Source organism: Heterodontus francisci, chromosome 47, assembly GCF_036365525.1.
Source record: "Heterodontus francisci isolate sHetFra1 chromosome 47, sHetFra1.hap1, whole genome shotgun sequence".
NCBI lineage: Eukaryota > Metazoa > Chordata > Chondrichthyes > Heterodontiformes > Heterodontidae > Heterodontus > Heterodontus francisci.
In genome coordinates, this window is record NC_090417.1 from 6891734 (window position 1) to 6913669 (window position 21936).

A 21936-nucleotide genomic window follows, 5' to 3' on the forward strand; every position below is an offset into this window, starting at 1 on the left:
ACACTTCTCTGCCTCTCGTCCTCACTTTCCTCCTTTAAAACACTCCTGAAAATCTATCTCTTCGTTCATCTGACATAATATTTCCTTTTGTAGCTCAGTGTCACACTTGGTTTTGTAACGCTCTTGTAGTGCACCTTGGGACTTTTCATTCCATTAATGACACTAGATAAGTTATTGTTGTTATGAAGGACTTATGATGAAAATTCACTCCCGATTTCCAATTTGCTTTGGGAGTGGCCCAGATGCCTAGAGGGGAATTTTAACCCCCAAAAAATGGGAGAGTTAGGGTTGGATGGGATGTAAATATTTTAAAAATTTCAAACCTCAACCCAACTGGCCTCGAATGGAGACGGAACGGGAGGCAGGCAACTAACCGTTCCCACAATGAGGGTTGCTCATTGAAGCATTTTAATGAGGCTGCGTGACTCCGATTTAATCTCCATTTTAAATTTAATCTTGGCCGGCCAGGTTTCCCGGGCCTTGGGAAATCCAGTAGCTGAAGGGAGGCAGGGACTGCTACATGGAAGAGGGGGGGTGCCTTTTTGCTTCCTCCCAGACCCCCAAGCTTCCCTCCCTGTGATCGGACCTCTGGTTATTTCACCCCACCACTCTGTAGCCATCCCCACCTTATGATCTCAACCCAGTAGCCTCTGCTGCAGCATTCATCCAACCAACAGGAAATGCCAATCAAGCTGGCTTCTAGGCAGGAATCCTGTTTAAAAAAAACATACACTGTGGAGTCAAAAGTCTATCAACCTGAACTAACCTACCCCGGCCTGGAAATCCCATGACTGTCGGGGCCATAGTGTAGTGAGGCAAGAAAATAAAATTGGTTCTATATATCCTATTTAAATCAGTTTTTCATGGCTGTTGCAATGATTCAGTCGGTAAATGCACCACTTGGTGCAGGGACTGAGAAATAGAGACTGGAAAAATTTGCAGTTTGGGGTCTGTGCTGAAATAACTCATTTCAGCTGCGATCACCACCCTTCAGCTTTGCAACCAATTGCTGACGTGATCATTAGATGTCAAGTGAGGAGACCATCCGACTTAGTTATGATGCATCCCCCACCACCTCCAGTTTCATCTGTCAAATAACCTGCTGACACTCGCTGTCTTCACTCAATCACAAAGAATGGCTATTTAAGAAAAGTACTGGAGGCTGCCAGTTTGGAACTGTACTCCAGTGCAAGTCATTGGCTTCTGGAATAGAAAAAGAGAAAGCTGGAAAGACTAATTGTGTATCTATAGACTGATGTGATTTACCAAGATAAACAGCTGTTGCCATCTCATTAAATACCTGAACAGCTGGCCGAGTTGAAATCAAGTTCCCATTGTCACTGTAGGTGAACATCATAAAGTCCTTTGGAACAACATCTCTGAAGGAAGAGAACACCAACAATCAGAGCTAACACTTCCTACATTTACCACAATTCAATAAACCCAAGATCTTGGGACCGTAATGGAAATTTTCAAAAGTAGATACACATTGGCCACAAGCTCAAATAATTCTTTAGTCATGAGATACACTTAACTTTTTTAAATTTAATATTTTCAAAATGTTGAATGATATGTTTTGAACAAATTGACAGCATCTTCATACAAGAGTAATAACAAAGCTAAGGTCTCGCTGATCGAACCAAGATATCTATAGTTAAAGCAGAGTCCTGTTCAACTTGACTTATACTGCAGCCTGATACAGGATAGAGGAAGTGCTGCATTGTCAAAGATACCAGCTTTCAGTTGAGATGTCAATCCATGGCCCAGTCTGCCTGCTCAGGTGGACATAAAAGAACACATGGCACTATCGGAAGAAAAGCGAGGGAATTCTCCCCAAGTCATGGTCAATATTCATCTCTTCTACCAACAGAACCACAACTGATTACCTGGAGAATGCTTTGGAATGTCCTGAGGTTATGAAAGGCACCATATAAATTTCTTTATATGGTGCCTTTAGTTCTTTCGTTCAAACTAGTTTTAGCTGGACTAGCTTGGTCAGATGTGGTATTTACCTCCTTTTGAGGGAGGTATAAGAACGCGGTGGGTATCTTGAGCAGCCTTCAGTGCACTGTATGTCATAATTAACTTGGAAATGTCAATCCCTTGGTGAGCTATCCCACTATGCCATGTTTATGGGCACAGATGTCAGACTCAGCTTGTTTCTGGGGAAAAACCTGAACTGCAGCAGCATCAAAGAAAGTTTTAAGAAGCACAATCAGGACAAGATAGCAGGATGGGAGATATTGTGCATTTGTGAGTTCCCTTTCAGAAGCACACTGTTATATGCACTGATCCATCTGTGACTGCTACCTGGAGAATACACGAGTGTGCATTCAAATTGTGAATTAAGAAATGCGTGATGCAATTCCGCAGCTCTGTTTATTTTGGAAAATGACAGTGCTTAGCTTTGATCTGGCACAGAAAAACAACTCCCCCACATGAGACAAATGGAACAGTCCAAGAATTTGTAAGACCATCCTCAGCCTTCACATATGATAAATGTGAAAAATCAATGAGGAGACCAAAGATGAAGAAGTTGTTGGATTTCCTGAACTGTTTGGAAGTATACCAAACAGGATTCAGATTGGGACATCCCAACACGACAGCCTCAGGCTCAGCTTATGTCACAGTTGCGCGACACACAGGAGTGATCTGCTCAGTTTTTAAAAAATCAGCATTGTAACATTCTGCACTGATTGTACACTGTCCCCCGTGACTGAACACACACACACACACAACCTGGAATATAAAGAAAATGGGCACAGTGCCAAAGAAACTACGACATTATTCACTTGCTGTTCTGGTTCATCGAAACATAACTAGGCGCTTGCTTGCCAATATGTAGCCTGACTTGGCAAAAAAAAGCAGAAATAAAACAAGCACAGCAAAATCTAGTTTCCAGATGGTTGAAAACACTTCCCATTTATAGCTTTTGCTTATTAGAGTTATGAATTCAGTGCAGCATAGATGTGTTGAACTGACAAACAATGCAATAATAGGAATGTTTAAACTGATTTGAAGAAGCAAAGTGCTTGCATATATTATTTATAACACCTTATCACATCCTCAGAACAACCCAAAGTGCTTGATAGCCCTCGAACTGCAGTCCTTTCATTATGTTGATAGATGCAGCATCTATTACATGCACAGAAAGATCCCACAAACAGAAGTTATTCTGTTTCGCTTGCCAGATGATTAAGGGAGGATTGTTGGCCATGGCACTTGAGAACCCCATGCACTTTTTCCAATAATGTCATAGGATCATTTGCATCCACGTGAATTGGCAGACAGGTCCTCAATTTAAGATCATCATCTGAAAGACATCATAACGAGGCCGTCTGTCTGCTCAGGTGGATATTTTCATTTCTCACATTTTATATTTCCATCTCTGTAACATCACCCAACTCTGCCCTTGTCTTTGTTACCTCTAGGCTTGATTAATCCCTTGCACTCCTGGTTGGCCTCCCATTTTCTACTCTCTGCAAACTTGAGGTCATTCAAAGCACTGCTGCCCATGTCGTTACTCGTACCAAGTCCCGCTCACCCATCACCCCTGTGCTCACTGACCTACACTGGCTCTTGATCAAACAGTGGCTCCATCAAGTATCACCCCAGTAGATCTCTGCACTCTGCCAATTCTGGCTGCTTGAGCATTCCCAATTTTAATCACTCCACCATTTACAGATGTTCCTTCAGCTGCCTAGACTCTTGGGCTCTGGAATTCCATCCCTAAACCTCTCCACCTTTCTCTTCTCCTTTAAGATACTCCTTAGCTCCTACCTCTTTGACCGAACTTCTGGACATCTGGCCTAATATCTCATGTGGCTCAGTCTCAGAATTTCTTTCATAACGCTCCTGTAAAACATCTTGGGTCGGTTCTATTATGTTCAAGACACTATATGAATGCAAGTTGTTGGGACTGAATGCAACACCATGATGGTTCTGCACCCAAATAGTCCCACTGCCCTGGATTGAAGCAGATGATGGCATCAAATGTACAACTTACACTTACAGAAGAAACCCAAGGTTAGCACCCAGTACTTGGTGGCATGACATGGAGGCAAGCGTCAGGCCCATCACTATTTACCCAGTCTAATAAAGAAAGACTTGAAAGACTTGCATTTATATTGCACCGTTTACAACCTAATGTCTAAAACACTTTCCAGCAAATTAGAAAGTCACTGTTGTAACGTAGGAAATGCACAAGTGGCAATATTCCTACCTAGGGGTGGCGATGGTTATGGGAGGCAAATAAATGGAGGGGCAGGGGAAAGGGAAAAATGGCCGATTACAAAGAAAAATCTGGGAGTGCAACCGTGACCATGACAATGATAGCTCTGTGCACCCACATAAACATGTGTCAGTATTTCTGATTGCAAGAGAAGGAAGAATGGAAATGGAAAAGACAAAGGCATGAGCTAAAAACCTAAAATAAAAATAGAAAGTGCTGGGCCTACACAGCAGCTTCATCAACATCCACAATCATGTCCTTTCAGAGGCCTGTGGTACTTTTCCAGCATATTCTCTCTTTTTTAAAAAAACAGGAGGAAACATGACTGTGGCATTGTAAAGTTTGAAAACTCAGGTGATCTGCTTACGACGAATGTTGCCAGGCATGGTGAAACTCAGTGCAAGATATTTTCTGAGTACATTCAGAATCAGATATTTTTCAATTTAGTTTTAAACAGTTAGGATCCTCACACAAGAAGTTAAAAAAAAATTCTTGTGATTGGAACTTAACTGTGTAACCACTGTGGATCCAAAGGGAGTGAGGGACACCAGCAGACCCATCTACAAACTGCAGCAGTTGAAAAGGAAGGGCTACCACCAGCTTCTCAGGGCAACAGATGATAGGTAATAAATCTTGCCACCAACGTGGAGAACTCAAGAGCAGATTAAAAAACAAGTTTTCATACAATTGGCTAACCATTGGCAAATCACAGCCTTTTTTTTTATATTCTTGCATGGGATGTGGGCGTCACTGGCAAGGCCAGCATTTGTTGCCCATGCCTAATTGCCCTTGATATCCAAGTAGCTTGATCGATCATTTCAGTGGGCGTTAAAGTCAACCACATTGCTGTGAATCTGGAGTCACATGTAGGCCAGACCGGGTAAGGACTGCAGATTTCCTTCCCTAAAGGACATTAGTGAACCAGATGGGTTTTTACAACAATCGATGATAGTCATGGTGCCATGACTGAGACTAGCTTTCAATATGTTGTCAAAGGCTCATCTCAGGGTCAAATATGACACGAATATTGTGAACAGTTCAGTTCAGCCTCAGACAGTTACCAGGAAGAGGGATACAATCAATGGCTAGGGACCAGAGATTGTAGCAGGGACCGAAGACAATGGGTTTGGTCTTCCCAGCATTTAATTGCAGTCAATTTCTATACTTCCATGTGGATGTTGGACAAGCATTGTAACAATTTAGAGACAGTGGAGGGTTGATATGATGGTGGTGAGGCAGAGATGGGTGTCTTTTGTGTGCATGCGTATCTTCAGTCTATAAGGTAGGAACGCTCCTGTTGTTCTCATTATTAAAAGGATTTGTGCATGTTCTTTTACTAAACAACAGGACAAATATGGGGAGAGGGAACATTGGCCAAGGTCCCATTCCTTGACAAAAAAGCATAGTTTATAGTACTTATTGAAAAGACATTTCAAAAACAGCTTGAACATGTGTTAAGACGAAATAATTGTGGATGTTTGAAATACTGTTTCAATATGTTCAATATGTTAGAAGCTGCATGCTTCAGTATGGTGATCTTGAAACGTAACTGGTTAGGGGAATTGTTGAGATGGAGAATGGGCTACACTGCCAAGGGTGCAGTCAATTGAAACAGGTTAGACTTGTGCAGCCTGACCTGGAAGCAGCTGATATAATTACTTGGTATAAAATGATGTAGTGTTCCATTCTTCAGCACAAATGTCCCTCATCTTAGTGAGCACAAAACGTGTCCCACGAAGAAAGTGAAAAAAAATTAGTACATCATTGCATTCATGAAATCAGCCTGTGTGACTAAAACATGACTGTTTAAAGTTATCAACAAGTACACAATAATATTCTATTCACTTCCTGATCAGGAGCAACCTACAGTAGCACTAACAGCCAGTTTACTAAAGCAGTAATGGATTTCCAATCAGCTACTGTGCTGTGTTAGCATCATTTCTTCAAAGGCTTCAGAATAATTCAAGACTGAGAAAAACCTATCCATTACTCTTGTGGGTCTGCCTACAAAAAAGATAGCGTTCATTACTATTCGCAAAGCTGCTAAGGACACTTTGCACTTTGCAATTGGTAGCTTTCAGCAAGCCAAAGTTCAGATGGTTTGCTGTCACTGAGGTAACAGTAAGATAATTTCTATTTTCACAAAGTCTGGGCGACGCAGTGGCTCAGTGGTTAGCACCGCAGCCTCACAGCTCCAGCGACCCGGGTTCAATTCTGGGTACTGCCTGTGCGGAGTTTGCAAGTTCTCCCTGTGACCGCGTGGGTTTTCGCCAGGTGCTCCGGTTTCCTCCCACAACCAAAGACTTGCAGGTTGATAGGTAAATTGTCCATTATAAATTGCCCCTTGCCTCAGCATGAAAGAGCCTCCCTCAAATGGCTCGGAACGCATACTGTCCATCCGACTGCTCACCACCTCTGGTCCAGTACACCTACTCAGCATCTATGCTCCAACACTCTGCCACCCACCTGAAGCTAAAGACCAGTTCTACGAGCAACTCCATATCATTAGCAGCATCCCCAACACCGAACACCTATTTCTGCTGGGAGACTTTAATGCCAGGGTTGGAGCCGAACATGACTCATGGCCCGCCTGCCTTGGGCGCTATGGCATTGGAAGGATGAATGAGAACGGGCAGAGACTGCTTGAATTGTGTACCTAACATAACCTCTGCATCACCAACTCGTTCTTTCACACTAAACCCTGTCACCAGGTTTCATGGAGGCACCCAAGATCACGTCGTTGGCACCAGCTAGACCTCATTGTCACAAGGCGAGCCGCCTTAAACAGTGTTCAAATCACAGCTTCGACACCGACCACTCCCTGGTGTGCAGCAAGGTTAGACTCAGACCAAAGACGTTACATCATTCCAAGCAGAAGGGCCACCCGCGCATCAACACGAGCAGAATTTCTGACCCACAGCTGTTACAAAAATTTCTAAATTTACTTGCAACAGCCCTTCAAAACACTCCCACAGGGGATGCTGAGACCAAGTGGGCCCACATCAGAGACGCCATCTATGAGTCAGCTTTGACCACCTACGGCAAAAGTGCGAAGAGAAATGCAGACTGGTTTCAATCTCATAATGAAGAGCTGGAACCTGTCATAGCCACTGTTGAACTACAAGAAAGCCCCCAGCAATTTAACATCCGCAGCACTTAAAGCAGCCAGAAGTACTGCACAAAGAACAGCCAGGCGCTGCGCAAACGACTACTAGCAACACCTATGCAGTCATATTCAGCTGGCCTCAGACACCAGAAACATCAGAGGAATGTTTGATGGCATGAAGAGAGCTCTTGGGCCAACCATCAAGAAGATCGCCCCCCTCAAATCTAAATCAGGGGACATAATCACTGACCGACGCAAACAAATGGACCGCTGGGTTGAGCACTACCTAGAACTGTACTCCAGGGAGAATGCTGTCATTGAGACTGCCCTCAATGCAGCCCAGCCTCTACCAGTCAAGGATGAGCTGGACATACAGCCAACCAAATCGGAACTCAGTGATGCCATTGATTCTCTAGCCAGCGGAAAAGCCCCTGGAAAGGACAGCATTACCCCTGAAATAATCAAGAGTGCCAAGCCTGCTATACTCTCAGCACGACATGAACTGCTTTCCCTGTGCTGGGACGAGGGAGCAGTACCACAGGACATGCGCGATGCCAATATCATCACCCTCTATAAAAACAAAGGTGACCGCGGTGACTGCAACAACTACCGTGGAATCTCCCTGCTCAGCATAGTGGGGAAAGTCTTCGCTCGAGTCGCGCTGAACAGGTTCCAGAAGCTGGCCGAGCGCATCTACCCTGAGGCACAGTGTGGCTTTCGTGCAGAGAGATCGACCGTTGACATGCTGTTCTCCCTTCGTCAGATACAGGAGAACTGCCGTGAACAACAGATGCCCCTCTACATTGCTTTCATTGATCTCACCAAAGCCTTTGACCTCGTCAGCAGACGTGGTCTCTTCAGAGTACTAGAAAAGATCGGATGTCCACCAAAGCTACTAAGTATCATCACCTCATTCCATGACAATATGAAAGGCACAATTCAACATGGTGGCTCCTCATCAGAGCCCTTTCCTATCCTGAGTGGCGTGAAACAGGGCTGTGTTCTTGCACCCACACTTTTTGGGATTTTCTTCTCCCTGCTGCTTTCACATGCGCGCAAGTCCTCTAAAGAAGGAATTTTCCTCCACACAAGATCAGGGGGCAGGTTGTTCAACCTTGCCCATCTAAGAGCGAAGTCCAAAGTACGGAAAGTCCTCATCAGGGAACTCCTCTTTGCTGACGATGCTGCTTTAACATCTCACACTGAAGAGTGCCTGCAGAGTCTCATCAACAGGTTTGCGGCTGCCTGCAACGAATTTGGCCTAAACATCAGCCTCAAGAAAACGAACATCATGGGGCAGGACGTCAGAAATGCTCCATCCATCAATATTGGCGACCACGCTCTGGAAGTGGTTCAAGAGTTCACCTACCGAGGCTCCACTATCACCAGTAACCTGTCTCTAGATGCAGAAATCAACAAGCGCATGGGAAAGGCTTCCACTGCTATGTCCAGACTGGCCAAGAGAGTGTTGGAAAATGGCACACTGACACGGAACACAAAGGTCCGAGTGTATCAGGCCTGTGTCCTCAGCACCTTGCTCTATGGCAGCGAGGCCTGGACAACATATGCCAGCCAAGAGCGATGTCTCAATTCATTCCATCTTCGCTGCCTCCGGAAAATACTTGGCATCAGGTGGCAGGACCGTATCTCCAACACAGAAGTCCTCGAGGCGGCCAACATCCCCAGCTTGTACACACTACTGAGTCAGCGGCGCTTGAGATGGCTTGGCCATTTGAGCCGCATGGAAGATGGCAGGATCCCCAAAGACACATTGTACAGCGAGCTCGCCACTGGTATCAGACCCACCGGCCGTCCACGTCTCTGCAAACGCGACATGAAATCCTGTGACATTGATCACAAGTCGTGGGAGTCAGTTGCCAGCGTTCGCCAGAGCTGGCGGGCAGCCATAAAGACAGGGCTGAAGTGTGGCGAGTCGAAGAGACTTAGTAGTTGGCAGGAAAAAAGACACAGGCACAAGGGGAGAGCCAACTGTGCAACAGCCCCGACAAACAAATTTCTCTGCAGCACTTGTGGAAGAGCCTGTCACTCTAGAATTGGCCTTTATAGCCACTCCAGGCGCTGCTTCACAAACCACTGACCACCTCCAGGCACGTATCCATTGTCTCTCGAGATAAGGAGGCCCAAAAGAAAACAGAAGATAGGTAGGGGAATATAGGGAAGGTGGGAATGTGGTAGGAATATGGGATTAGTGTAAGATTAGTATAAATGGGTGGTTGATGGTCGGCACAGGCTCGGTGGGCCGAAGGGCCTGTTTCAGTGGTGTATCTCTTTAAAAAAAATCAGTGTGTTTATGGGTAACTGCACAGAATGTGTGGGACTGAATCATCCAGACGACCACATCCAACAGTTCAAGTGCTAATCTGTGGCCCATTAGCTGCACTTAGCAAGATTAGGTTTGGGTGTAGAAGTACAATAGAAAAATGATCAGATTTTACTGCTCCTAATCTCTGGGCAGTGACACATGATGGATATTGCACGTCTGAATATCAGGCAAGAATTGGCTTCATCCCCATAGCCTAGAAACAGTAGCTCTTGGGGATGGCACACCATATTTTATTGAGATTCCAGAAAGCAGGTGCCTGCGGAACTATTTTCAGCAAAGGGAGTCACTCGTTTCATGAGAAAAACATAGTGGGAGCAGAGGGGGGAGCTTCATTTTTGTCTTTTGGATCTTTCCATCCAAAGAACCATTTCCCAATTATGAAGTACAGTAATGTAGTCGTCACAGTTACTGGATTAACAACCCACAGGTCTGGGGTTCAAATGTCACCATCGCTAGTTGTGAACTAAATTGAATAAATCTTAGAAAAAAAGCACCAGGTTTGTCAATGCCCTTCCTTCAGGAAAGGCAGCTTCCCATCCCTATCCACTCTGGTTTACACTTGACTCTACCTGACTGACTGTTGAACGCCCTCTCAGAACATTCCAGCACCACCCTCCCAGAGCATAAAGTGACAGGCAATGATAATGACCTCAGCAGCGTCAACCTCATTCCGAGAAGGAATTTTTAAAAATCTAAGGATGAACGAATTGCTTTCTTCCAGGCCCTTGGCAGTGAGACGCTGGTACCACAGAAGGATTAGAGTCATCTGTGCAACCATGGATTTAACCATCAAGAGACACAAAACACAGACCCAACATGGTTGACATGAAAAGTTGATACTTACTCATTTCTCTTCAGATGAACAATGTACTCACGGCCTTCCACCTGAATGGCATATGACAGTCTGTCCTGAGGCATTCAGCACAATAAAGAACACTTATTAGCAAATTGGTTTTGGAACAAAATAAATAATTTATTGGAAAACAACTGACAATAAGTTATTTGTGTAAACTTACAAGGATTAAGGAAAAACTTTTCAGACCACATTTTTTCTCTGCAGAATATATCTTTATATGTTGAAAAAAATGAATTGTAACTTCTTACTTGGACACAAGCATCGAAAGGAAATATTAGGTCAATGGAATCCTGTAACACTGGAATTGCTCCATGGGTCAAAGTTCAATATTGAACTTTTTAAAAGGGACAAACATGTAGCCTTTCAACTTTGACTGTTCACTTGCTGAGTAACTGATCGCCATCAATTGGAACTGACAAGTCACCCTTCTGACATATTTCTAGTTAGCAATCCGCTGCCTCAGTACAGGCAGAGTCCAAGCAGCAGATCACCAGACTGTGTGATTTCTCAAGAATAAAACAGCTGAAGGCCGATGCAGGGGAGGGACAGTAACCTTCTGTTGGAATATTTCCAGTTACACGATCTCAATGATAAATTGGCAGATATCCATTCACAAAAATTAGGAAGCAGGAGACAGTCTGTGATCCACAACTGTTTTATTCTCAATTCACAGTTCAATATAAATACCACTTTCCACTGACTAACTCCCTATCCAGAAGCAACTCCCCTGACTGGGGAAAAACCCAGTCTTTAAATACAAGCTGCAATGAGCATCACTTGCTCTCTATTAACTCTGAAGTAAGTCCTGGTTAATTAAAGGGACCAGCATTTTCAACATTGTCACTCAATGCTGCCATGTTTTGAAATGTCCTTCTCCCTCATTCGCTCAAAATTTACACTGACATCTTCTGTCCTTTTTAATACAAGCCATGGATGTAAATCATAAGAAAACAAATGGGTTGCATGTTAATCCTCACTTAGCATCGAAGGCAATTTATTTCCAAAGAAACAGCTCAGTAACCACAAATGAATTTTAAAAACGATTTTGACAAACCTGCAATGTGTGTCAATCCTGCTGAGCTGCATTATTTGTACAACTAAAAGCAATTAAACAAATACTCTGCATGGATAACAGGGTCAGCCTTGGCTCAGCAATGATATTCTTGCCGCTGAGTATGCAGGCGGTAGTCCAAGCCCCTTTTGAGAACTTGCACATAATCCAGGCAGAAAACTTCAGTCCAGTACTGACTGAGTGCTACGATGCCTGTGGAAAGAGATGCAAAACACAGGTCCCATCTGCCATCTTTTGGATGAGTTGTTAAAGCGAAGCCACGCCTACCCTCTCAACTGGACACAGCTTATGGCGCAATTCAAAGAGCAGGGGAGAACTCCCTGTGTCTTGGCCAACATTTATTCCTCAAGCAACATCACTAAAAGAGACCATCTGGTCCTCTATCTCCTTGTATTGTGAAAACTGGTCGCCACATTTCCTGACATTACAACACTTCATTGGCCGTGCAGCACTAAACAAGGTCCTGAGGTGAGGAAAAATGCTATATAAATGCAAATTCTTTATTTCAGAAATAAAAGCTTGCTCACTAATTTCTATTGCATGAACAGAAAAGGAAAACATAGCTGCTAAATCTAATACAAGAAACTATTTCTACTGGTTGGGGAGTCTGGGACGAGATTGCACAGAACAAAATTAGAGCAAGACCTTTCAGAAGTGAAATTAGGAAACACTTCTACACGCAAAGGATGGTAGAAATTTCGAACTCTTCTGCAACGGTCAATTTATGCTAGAATAACTGTTAATTTTAAACCTGAGATTGATAGTTTTGTGTTAACCAAAGGTATTAAGGACCAAGGGGCAAAGTTGGGTTTATGGAGTTATGTCACAGATCAGCCAACAGGCTCGAGAGGCTAAATAGCCTACTGCTGTTCCTATGGTATTATTTAAAGTTTGAGTTTAAAGTTAAAATAATGAACAGAGCAGCTTTAATTAAAAATGGCCAAAATATTTTACACAAAAAAAGTTACAAGACATTTGAGCAGTGTCACAATAAACATTTCAGAAAAATAACATGCAAGTCAAAAAACTCCTCTCTTTCTAAATCAATCACAGCAGAGAACATGACCATTATATTCTTGCACAAAACGAGACAGTCCATGTAAGGAACATGCCAACTACACTTCAAGCAACACATCAGGCACTTCATCACTGCTGGGCTGTAATGTCACATGAGCTTGTTGGCTGACTGTCAAGCTCATAGGTTCCTGGCTTATAAAACAGAAATAAATGAAAACAGCTTGAAGTGCTTGAATTCTTGCAATAAAACCAAGTTTATTTTTTTTTCAACTGCAGATGAAGATTGTGCGGCAATGAATTCCTATGATAGCATAGAGAAAAACAAGCCAGCAAAATTCCATGGGTTAGGGACGTCATCCATTAAGTTCAACGATGCAGTCCACTGTTTATGTTAAGTACATACCTTAATTTTAGTCAGACCTTCCTTGCACTGTTTCATTGACACAGTCAGAAGCTCAACAGGTCTTGTTGACCAGATCAAATTCTGTCATCAAAGACTTTACAGCACTAATTAGCAGAGGATAGGAAATCATCTGGCTCAAAATGCAATACTACTGAAGAAAACAATGATTCATATTTTGAAATCATCTACTGCAACACAAATTTGTCAGATTTCAGCAGGATGCGTACCATTAATTATACTCCTTAAAACAGGAGTCACTGAACATCGGGTATTCATAGCTGTCACCAATCTCAATATTGTTCTCAATTCTTACTCCTTTTTTGAAGGCACTGACTTTTTCTGCGGTATTGTTCAACTCGAGGCAGCAGGATTCAACCAACTGGCCCTGAATCAAACTGATCCATTGGGCAGACTATTAACTGAGACGGCATCATAGCTAAACTCCATCATGCCCTCACTCAACATATATCTTTCCAACAGGGATTGCCGGATAGCTATCAGAAACATGAACCATGGTTCATCTTCTCCCTTTCCAGTCCAGGGGTGGAGAGGTCAATTGTACCAACCTGCTACCACCAGGGCAGATCATCTAACTCACTACAAATAGAATCCTCCAGTATTTTGCTTGGTATTGCACCATATGCCTTGAGCAATGGTAACATCTTGAGGCTAAGAAGGCATCAGTTTGGATTTTAAAGATAGTGGGGTAGAGGTAGCAACATAATCAGACAATATACTGGAGGTGGAATAACATGGCCTTGTTCGAGACAGCAGATGTGGGGTTAAAAAGCTCAGTTCAATATCAAACAAGGTCACAAATATTGGATTCAGTCTGAGCAGACAGTTGGAGATGGAGTTGACAGGTTTGAGCAGAAAGCCGAGACAGAAAGTTGTGGTTTTGCCAACACTGAGCTGAAGGAAATTTTCCTTCATCCAATGCTTTACAAGGAACATGCCATCAGACCGTTCAGCAAAATCACTACAATAAACATGCTCGTGGAAAAGTCAAGTTAAACATTGTTGACATTCTTGGAAGCTGACTCTGCTTGTAATTGTAAATGATTAATAGAAAGGAACCAAGAATGGGGCCCTGGGGAATACCAGAGGTGGCTGGGTAGACACAAAAGAGATGTTAGGATTGTACTGTGAATTATGAGTAGAACCACAAGAGAGCTGTGCCACCAAGGTGGACAACAGAATGGTCAGTGTCAAAGATGGCAAAGAGATCAAGTAAGAGAAGGGGCACACAAGAATTTCTGCAGCCACTCTGTTTTTCGTGGGACAGGTCAGAAACTGAATTGGAACTGGGAAAGGTGAGCACTTACTCAAGTAACAATGACAAATTCATAAACCTTGGACAGAAAGGTCACGTTAAACATGGGACAGTAGTTTCTTGTTTAAGAGCAGGTGAGGGCAACATTTCTGAAAAGGGTACATAGGAACATTAGAAATAGGAACAGGAGTAGACCTTTTAGTCCCTTGAGTCTGCGCTGCCACTCAATAAGATCATGGTAGATCTGATCATGGCCTCAACTCCACTTTCCTGCCTGCCCGCCCATAAACCTCAACTCCCTTATAGAACAAAAATCTGTCTAGCTCAGTCTTGAATCTATTCAATGAGGCAGCTTCCACTGTCCTCTGGAGAAGTGAATTCCAAAGATCAGCAATCTTCTGAGAGAAGAAATTCCTCCTCATCTCCATCTTAAAAGGGAAACCACTGATTTTGAAACTGTGCTCCCAAGTTCCAGATTCCCCCACAAGGGGAAGTATTGGCTGGAATTTAACGTTGGGCGGGTTGGTTCTTGGGGCCTTTGCCATCCTGCCATGGTGGGTAAAATACCAGCGGTGGCAGAAGGAGGCCCTTAAGTGGCAGATAATTGGCATGGGGCAGACAGGCTGTTTCTCGCCAGCAATGCCCTGCATAAAATTGCAGTGGAGGCAGGAAGACATCAGGAACAGCAGCCCCCCATCCTCCCCCCGCATCCTACTCAATTTTGCAGCCCCCCCTCTGTCACCAGCCTGTTCGTTGGGGAGGGCCATAAAACTACGGCCATCCTCTCAGCAGCTTTATGATCAGGCCACCTCAGAATCTTATCTGTTTCACTCAGCTCACTGCTCATTCTTCTAAACTCCATCAGGTATAGGCCCAACCTGCTCAACCTTTCATCCCAGGAATCAACCGAGTGAAACTCATCTGAACTGCCTCTGATGCCAATATCCCTCCTTAAATAAGGGGACCAGTATCTAGGTGTGGTCTCACCAATTCCCTGTACAGTTGTAGCAAGAGTTCCTTAATTTTATAATCCATCTCCATTGCAATAAAGGCCAACATTCCATTTGCTTCCTGATCACTTGCTATACCTGCATAGTAACCTTTTGTGTCCGAGACCATACAGATCTCTCTGTACCTCACATTCTGCAGTCTCTTTCCATTTAAATATTTTGCTTTTCTCTTCTTCCGACCACTTTCCCACATTATACTCCATCTGCCAAATTCTAGCCGCTCACTTAACCTGTCCCTTTGCAGATTTTCTGTTTCCTCCTCACAACTTAGTTGGCCACCAAGCTTTGTATCGTCAGCAAATTTGGCTACAATACACTTGGTCTCTTCATCCAAGTCATTCGTATAGATTGGAGATAGTTTGATGCTCCAGTATTGATCCCTGTGTCACCCCACTAGTTAGAGCTTTCCAAGCTGAAAATGATCTATTTTTCCTTACTGTTTTCTAATAGCTAGCCAATCCTCTATCCATGCTAATATATTAGCCCCAACACCATGAGCCCTTTGGCTGAATTTCATCAGCCCCTCAATGCCATGGGTCGCGGCGGGGAAGCTTGTAAAACGCTAAGGGGAGCGGCCCGCCTCGACCCACGACACCGGGAAGGCCCCACCGCATATCAGCTGCGGCAGCAAGGCCTTGGTGCGGCCCCCTCTGCCACCTGGCGGTGGGGCCTTCATGAAAATATTTAAATGAGAATAATTAACACTCAAATTAACTTACCTGCTGTCGGCGGCTGACCCACACCGATTTTACGGCTAAACAGACGCAATTCGCATACCTTTGGGGGGCTCAGAGAGAGGGCAATTTATATTTAGATTACCCATTGTGGTGTGGGAGACAGGATTTAAAGTTGAATTAAAATGTTATTTTTAATTTCCAGGAGACCAGGACCTTTAAAAATTTAAATATCACTTGAAGCCCTTTAAAAATGGCACCGGCACCTGCGTGGTGGCACCTGACGCTGTTGCCGGGGACATGGCAGTCACCCCCTCTACGTAATCGGGGGCGGCCACTCTGCCCCCTCCATTTAAATGAGCGCCCGCGCATAATACCGCGGGGGCTCGGCGGCAGCACTTCCAGAAGGCCGCCGCTTGATAAAATCCAGCCCCTTACCTTGTGTAGTATCCTTTTATGTAGCACCTTATGGAACACCTTTTGGAGATCCAAATATATTTACATCTACTGGTTCCCCTTTATCCACCCTGCTCATTCCATCCTCAAAGAATCACAATAAATTTGTCAAACATGATTTCCCTTTCGTAGAACCATGTTGACTCTGCCTGATTGTACTATAACTTTTCGAAATATCCTGCTTCTACTTCCTTAAGGATGGATTCCAGTATTTTCCCAATGATATAGTGTTGAAATATGAACAAAATGAAAAAGTGCTTCCCAATTTAACTCCTAAATGGGCTCATGCAAATTTTAAGATAATTTCCTCTTGTTCCGGATTCCTCAATCACAGGAAATGGTTTCTCTGTGTCAACCCTATTGAATCCTTTAATCATTTTAAATACTTTGATTGGTTCACCCTTCAACGTTCTAAACTCAAGGGAATACAAGCTAAGTTTATATACCAGTCTTCAAACAAAACTTCAAGCTAAGTCTCCCGTTTTTTTTCTCTTCGATTGTGAAGACTGAGCATCACAGTATATCCAGGCTAATAGTCAACCAGTACAATTATTTTTCAACATACCTCATCAGAGGGAGCTAGGCCAGTATCTCGCTTCTCTCTTTCCGTCAACTGTCGTGGAATTGCAATTTCATAGGCAGACAGTTTTGATGTTTGGTCGGATGCTGGATGCAAATCATCTATAAAAGGAAAAGCAAAAATATGAAATTCAGTTTATATTGAGAACTGTAGTGGAGCAATATAGCAATTAAAATTTACATAGAAATTTGTACAAATTTAGTTCATAAATTGCAACCATATATAAATTTTTAAACAGTGAAGAGAAATCAATCGGAAGTGCACCATTTGAGTGACATTCTTCAAGCTTGCTGTCATACCAAAGGGTTGTGGAGAAACCTCTATACGAATACAAAAATTACCTGCTTTTTGTTGCCTTGCTGCATATGCAGATAAAAATGTGTTTTCCTTCAGGAGGGATCAAGTTGTTTTGAAGATACAAGCACTTCCTTCATATTTACAGGACGTTCACATCAAAAAGTAGCACCCTTATTAATCATTATTAGTTTTCCAAAGTACTATATTACTCCTGATGAAATGACTTTTTCTTTCCAATTGTCCCTTCCTTCTTGCACCAGGTCCCTTTCACTCTTATGAAGGAAAACATCTGTCACTTTCTGTGAGCAATCAAGTTGTAAAATGGCAGAAGAATCCAACTATACTCAGCTAACTTACTAAAAACAGCTGTCCAAACAGAACACTCAGTATTTCCAAATATCTGTTCAACCTTTAGTCACATTACTAATGTTGCAAAACAAAATGTGTGGGGGAAAAGTTATCTTTTTAATTTGAACTGCCTTAAACATTCCAACTTTTTCACAATAAGAGTGGCAGCTTTTTGTGTCAATGGCAGAAGGCACAGTTCATAATTTTTCTATAAAGATGGGCTCCACTTGCCATGTTCCCTGTCGATTTCACATCTGCATCAGTTCGAGTAACTCTCACCTTGTTACAATGTGCCTTCAAATACTTTACACTTGAGACATAAAGGTCAAGAATGCAAACATAACCCAACATTTGATGTAGACTTGGAAAGGGCTATCATGTTATACTGCAAGAGTATCCCCTTTTAATTTCAGTTCTCAGAAATTTGTGCAGCTTTACAGATGCATACAGCTAACAATTCTTCCATGCATTATCCCATGACCCATATTGGCTAAGTGATTTTGCCAGTGTGAACTCTTCAACTTCAATTCCTTTTCAATACTGTTTTAGTCTAAACCTCAAAAGCCATTTGAGTAAAGCATTCATGTTCTAATGTATGTTCGGGAGCTAACTTCTAACTTTCTTTGTTGTTGCTCTGATTTAGAGTTAGAATGTTTATTGTTTGGTGTCATGAATTTGTTTGCACATTTGTACTTTAAACGTAACACATGGGAGAACATCCATCCAACTGCAACCATATAGTAAATACTGCTGTCCCAGGCGGCTGTTGGAGACAGAGGCTCCATCCTTTAAAGAGGGGGCCATAGGCATCAAAAGACACCTCAGCAGCCCCAACAATCCAAGCGGATGCATTTACCCTCTGATTTGAGGAGCCTACTGCCTTCCGCCATCTTAAATAATTATTTTTAAGCTTCAGAGGGTGTCTCCATTTTGAGGTGCCTTCACAGTCTGCCTCAGCAGTGCCCAACTCTGCCAGTCTGGCTGCCGAGGATCTCGAGCTGCCAGCCCTGTGATTGAGCTGGTAACATTGGAAGCCCGCCCGCTACCATTGAAAATACGGTGAGTGCGGAGACGACCAATTAACAGGCCACCCCCTGGAAAATTGCTCCCCCAGTATGGCTCATGGCAAGTAGGGGTCTCGAGCCCATATTTGGCCCTCATGTCGGGGTCCCAAAGCCCGTGGGAAAATCCTGCCTAATGTCTTCAAGAATGTTTGGCCCAAATGTTTGGGAATGTTTGGAGAACACAAAGAGCTATGCATTATTTTTTTCAGAGTTACCTTCTCTTCTCATCAACTTGGTCATGCCCTGCAAAATAGGTCTTGGCACTTAACTTTGGTTTCTCAGCTAAACAAATCTGTCCAAATGCTGACAAAGATTTAAAAGGCACTTTTGAGTCAAACTGCACTGGGAAAGACTCCAAAAAATGTTTTAATGGAGAAATTGGCAAGGGTAGAGGTACTTTTGAAGGTTACTACATGACTCACAGCCAGAATTTGACTGTACCCGATAGTGACTCCAACAATTATCAGTTACCATTTTTAACTTATGAAACTGCCACTATTAGAATAAGATCTAAGATTTATGCGGTTAAATGGGAAAAGGTTGTTTTAACATAAAAGCAAAATATTGCAGATGCTGGAAATCGGAAATAAAAACAAGAAATGCTAGAAATACTCAGGAGGTCTGGCAGCATCTGTGGAGAGAGAATCAGAGTTAACGTTTCAGGTCTTGGTTTTATGTATTTATATATTATAAAAGATTGTTTTGACTGTTTGCTAAGTTGTTAATAAGGATCAACGATTATTACCAGAAGAACAAATTAAGTTAGAGGTTTGTTCACCCTGAACACACACTAGAACATGAATGCTTTACCACAAGTGCCATTGGCACATAAATTAAAACAATATTGAAGTGAGGAGTTCAGACTAGCACAGATACAATGGTACAAATGATCTCTTCCTGTTTTTTGTTCTCAGCATATGGAGAACACTGGAAAGGTTACACTTATTACCCATCCCAAGCTGCCCCAGCGATGGTGGTAGGCCACCTTCTTGAACCCCTGCTGTATTTGTATTTGGCATTCCCACTGTGGTGTTGTAGTTTGTATGAAAAGTAAAATTGTTGGCACTTCACCAATGTAACAGTGGGTCGGCACCACACTTAAGCTAAAATTATATCCAGAACGACATCGATATTATGCTATTACTGCCAGCCCATAAGTAACAGGCTCCAGGCAGCTGACTGCACCAAATTTGTCAGATCTGCTGAGATGTTCAGTGGGAATGACTTGATTTTTACTGGATCAGTGACCATTGCCAGTCTTCAGAGTTCAAAAGTGCATGGAGTAAATGCACATGGCTTGCTCAGCCCACTTGTTTATGGTTCACCCACACTGAACCTTTCATGGCTCACATCAGCACTGGATGCCTCTCATTCTTCACAACATAGCCATTGCATTCAAAATCATATGTTGCAGAGGACGATACCAAGCAGACTGGTCAGAATGATGACAAAAATAACAGATTAAGAAATTTAATAGGTAATTTTAACTCTAGTCTGGTCAGATAGATGCCTGCCACAAGCAGCATCCAGAGGCAGCTTTCCAGGTTTAAACTGGTACTATCTTGAGCAGTTTAGAGACTGCCCAGCCATTCAATGGTTTCGGGAAAGTGGGAAGGAAGAAAGCCCGGGATGACAGTGACCCAAACACTTTCGCTCCTCCTGACTCCACAAAATGAAGTTTTCTTTCATAAAGCTTGCCTTGGAGGCCTCTGCTTCTAGTCTGACTGCTTCTACTGAGTAAAGTGTCCACAGCTAACCATAATTGGTATAAATTCATGAGGACCCTGCTTCAGCCAACTGGCTTTAAGTCAGCTACGAGGCTGATAAACAGAAATAAGTGGCCCAGTATTCACCAGGCAGCGGGAGTTGAATTCACCCCAAAGATTGAAGTTGCTTCAAAGGGAGAAGCATGAAACTTTTTATGTGTAAACATGGAAGGACAATGCAGTTATGCCACTCTATGGCCACAAAATACATAAATTGTTTTAAGCAGACTAATTCATGGGTTAGAATTAGAATTAGAACATTACAGCGCAGTACAGGCCCTTCGGCCCTCGATGTTGCGCCGACCTGTGAAACCATCTGACCTACACTATTCCATTTTCATCCATATGTCTATCCACTTAAATGCCCTTAAAGTTGGCGAGTCTACTACTGTTGCAGGCAGGGCGTTCCACGCCCCGACTACTCTCTGAGTAAAGAAACTACCTCTGACATCTGTCCTATATCTATCACCCCTCAACTTAAAGCTATGTCCCCTCGTGTTTGCCATCACCATCCGAGGAAAAAGACTCTCACTATCCACCCTATCTAACCCTCTGATTATCTTATATGTCTCTATTAAGTCACCTCTCCTCCTCCTTCTCTCCAACGAAAACAACCTCAAGTCCCTCAGCCTTTCCTCATAAGACCTTCCCTCCATACCAGGCAACATCCCAGTAAATCTGCTCTGCACCCTTTCCATAGCTTCCACATCCTTCCTATAATGCGGTGACCAGAACTGCACGCAATACTCCAGGTGCGGTCTCACCAGAGTTTTGTACAGCTGCAGCATGACCTCGTGGCTCCGAAACTCGATCCCCCTACTAATAAAAGCTAACACACCATATGCCTTCTTAACAGCCCTATTAACCTGGGGAGCAACCTTCAGGGATTTATGCACCTGGACACCAAGATCTCTCTGTTCATCTACACTACCAAGAATCTTCCCATTAGCCCAGTACTCTGCATTCCTGTTACTCCTTCCAAAGTGAATCACCTCGCACTTTTCCGCATTAAACTCCATTTGCCATCTCTCAGCCAGGCTGTGCGGCCTATCTATGTCCCTCTGTACCCTACAACATCCTTCGGCACTATCCACAACTCCACCGACCTTAGTGTCATCCGCAAATTTACTAACCCACCCTTCTACACCCTCTTCCAGGTCATTTATAAAAATGACAAACAGCAGTGGCCCCAAAACAGATCCTTGCGGTACACCACTAGTAACTAAACTCCAGGATGAACATTTGCCATCAACCACCACCCTCTGTCTTCTTTCAGCTCGCCAATTTCTGATCCAAAGCTCTAAATCACCTTCAACCCCATACTTCTGTATTTTCTGCAATAGCCTACCTTGGGAACCTTATCAAACGCCTTACTGAAATCCATATACACCACATCCACTGCTTTACCCTCATCCACCTGTTTGGTCACCTTCTCGAAA

At 43.3% G+C, this 21936-nt stretch overlaps 1 protein-coding gene across 2 annotated transcripts in view; it reads right to left on the minus strand.

Moving 5' to 3' along the window:
• LOC137357182 (disintegrin and metalloproteinase domain-containing protein 9-like) overlaps positions 1 to 21936 on the minus strand; it is a 131257-nt gene that overhangs the window by 67596 nt on the left and 41725 nt on the right. For both annotated transcript variants that reach the window (XM_068023312.1, XM_068023310.1), the window contains exons 2-4: positions 17008 to 17123; positions 10526 to 10590; positions 1301 to 1379 (exon numbers count right to left, since the gene is read on the minus strand). In XM_068023312.1, the coding sequence (XP_067879413.1) occupies positions 1301 to 1379; positions 10526 to 10590; positions 17008 to 17123 (260 nt within the window). The remainder of the gene's footprint in view (positions 1 to 1300; positions 1380 to 10525; positions 10591 to 17007; positions 17124 to 21936) is intronic.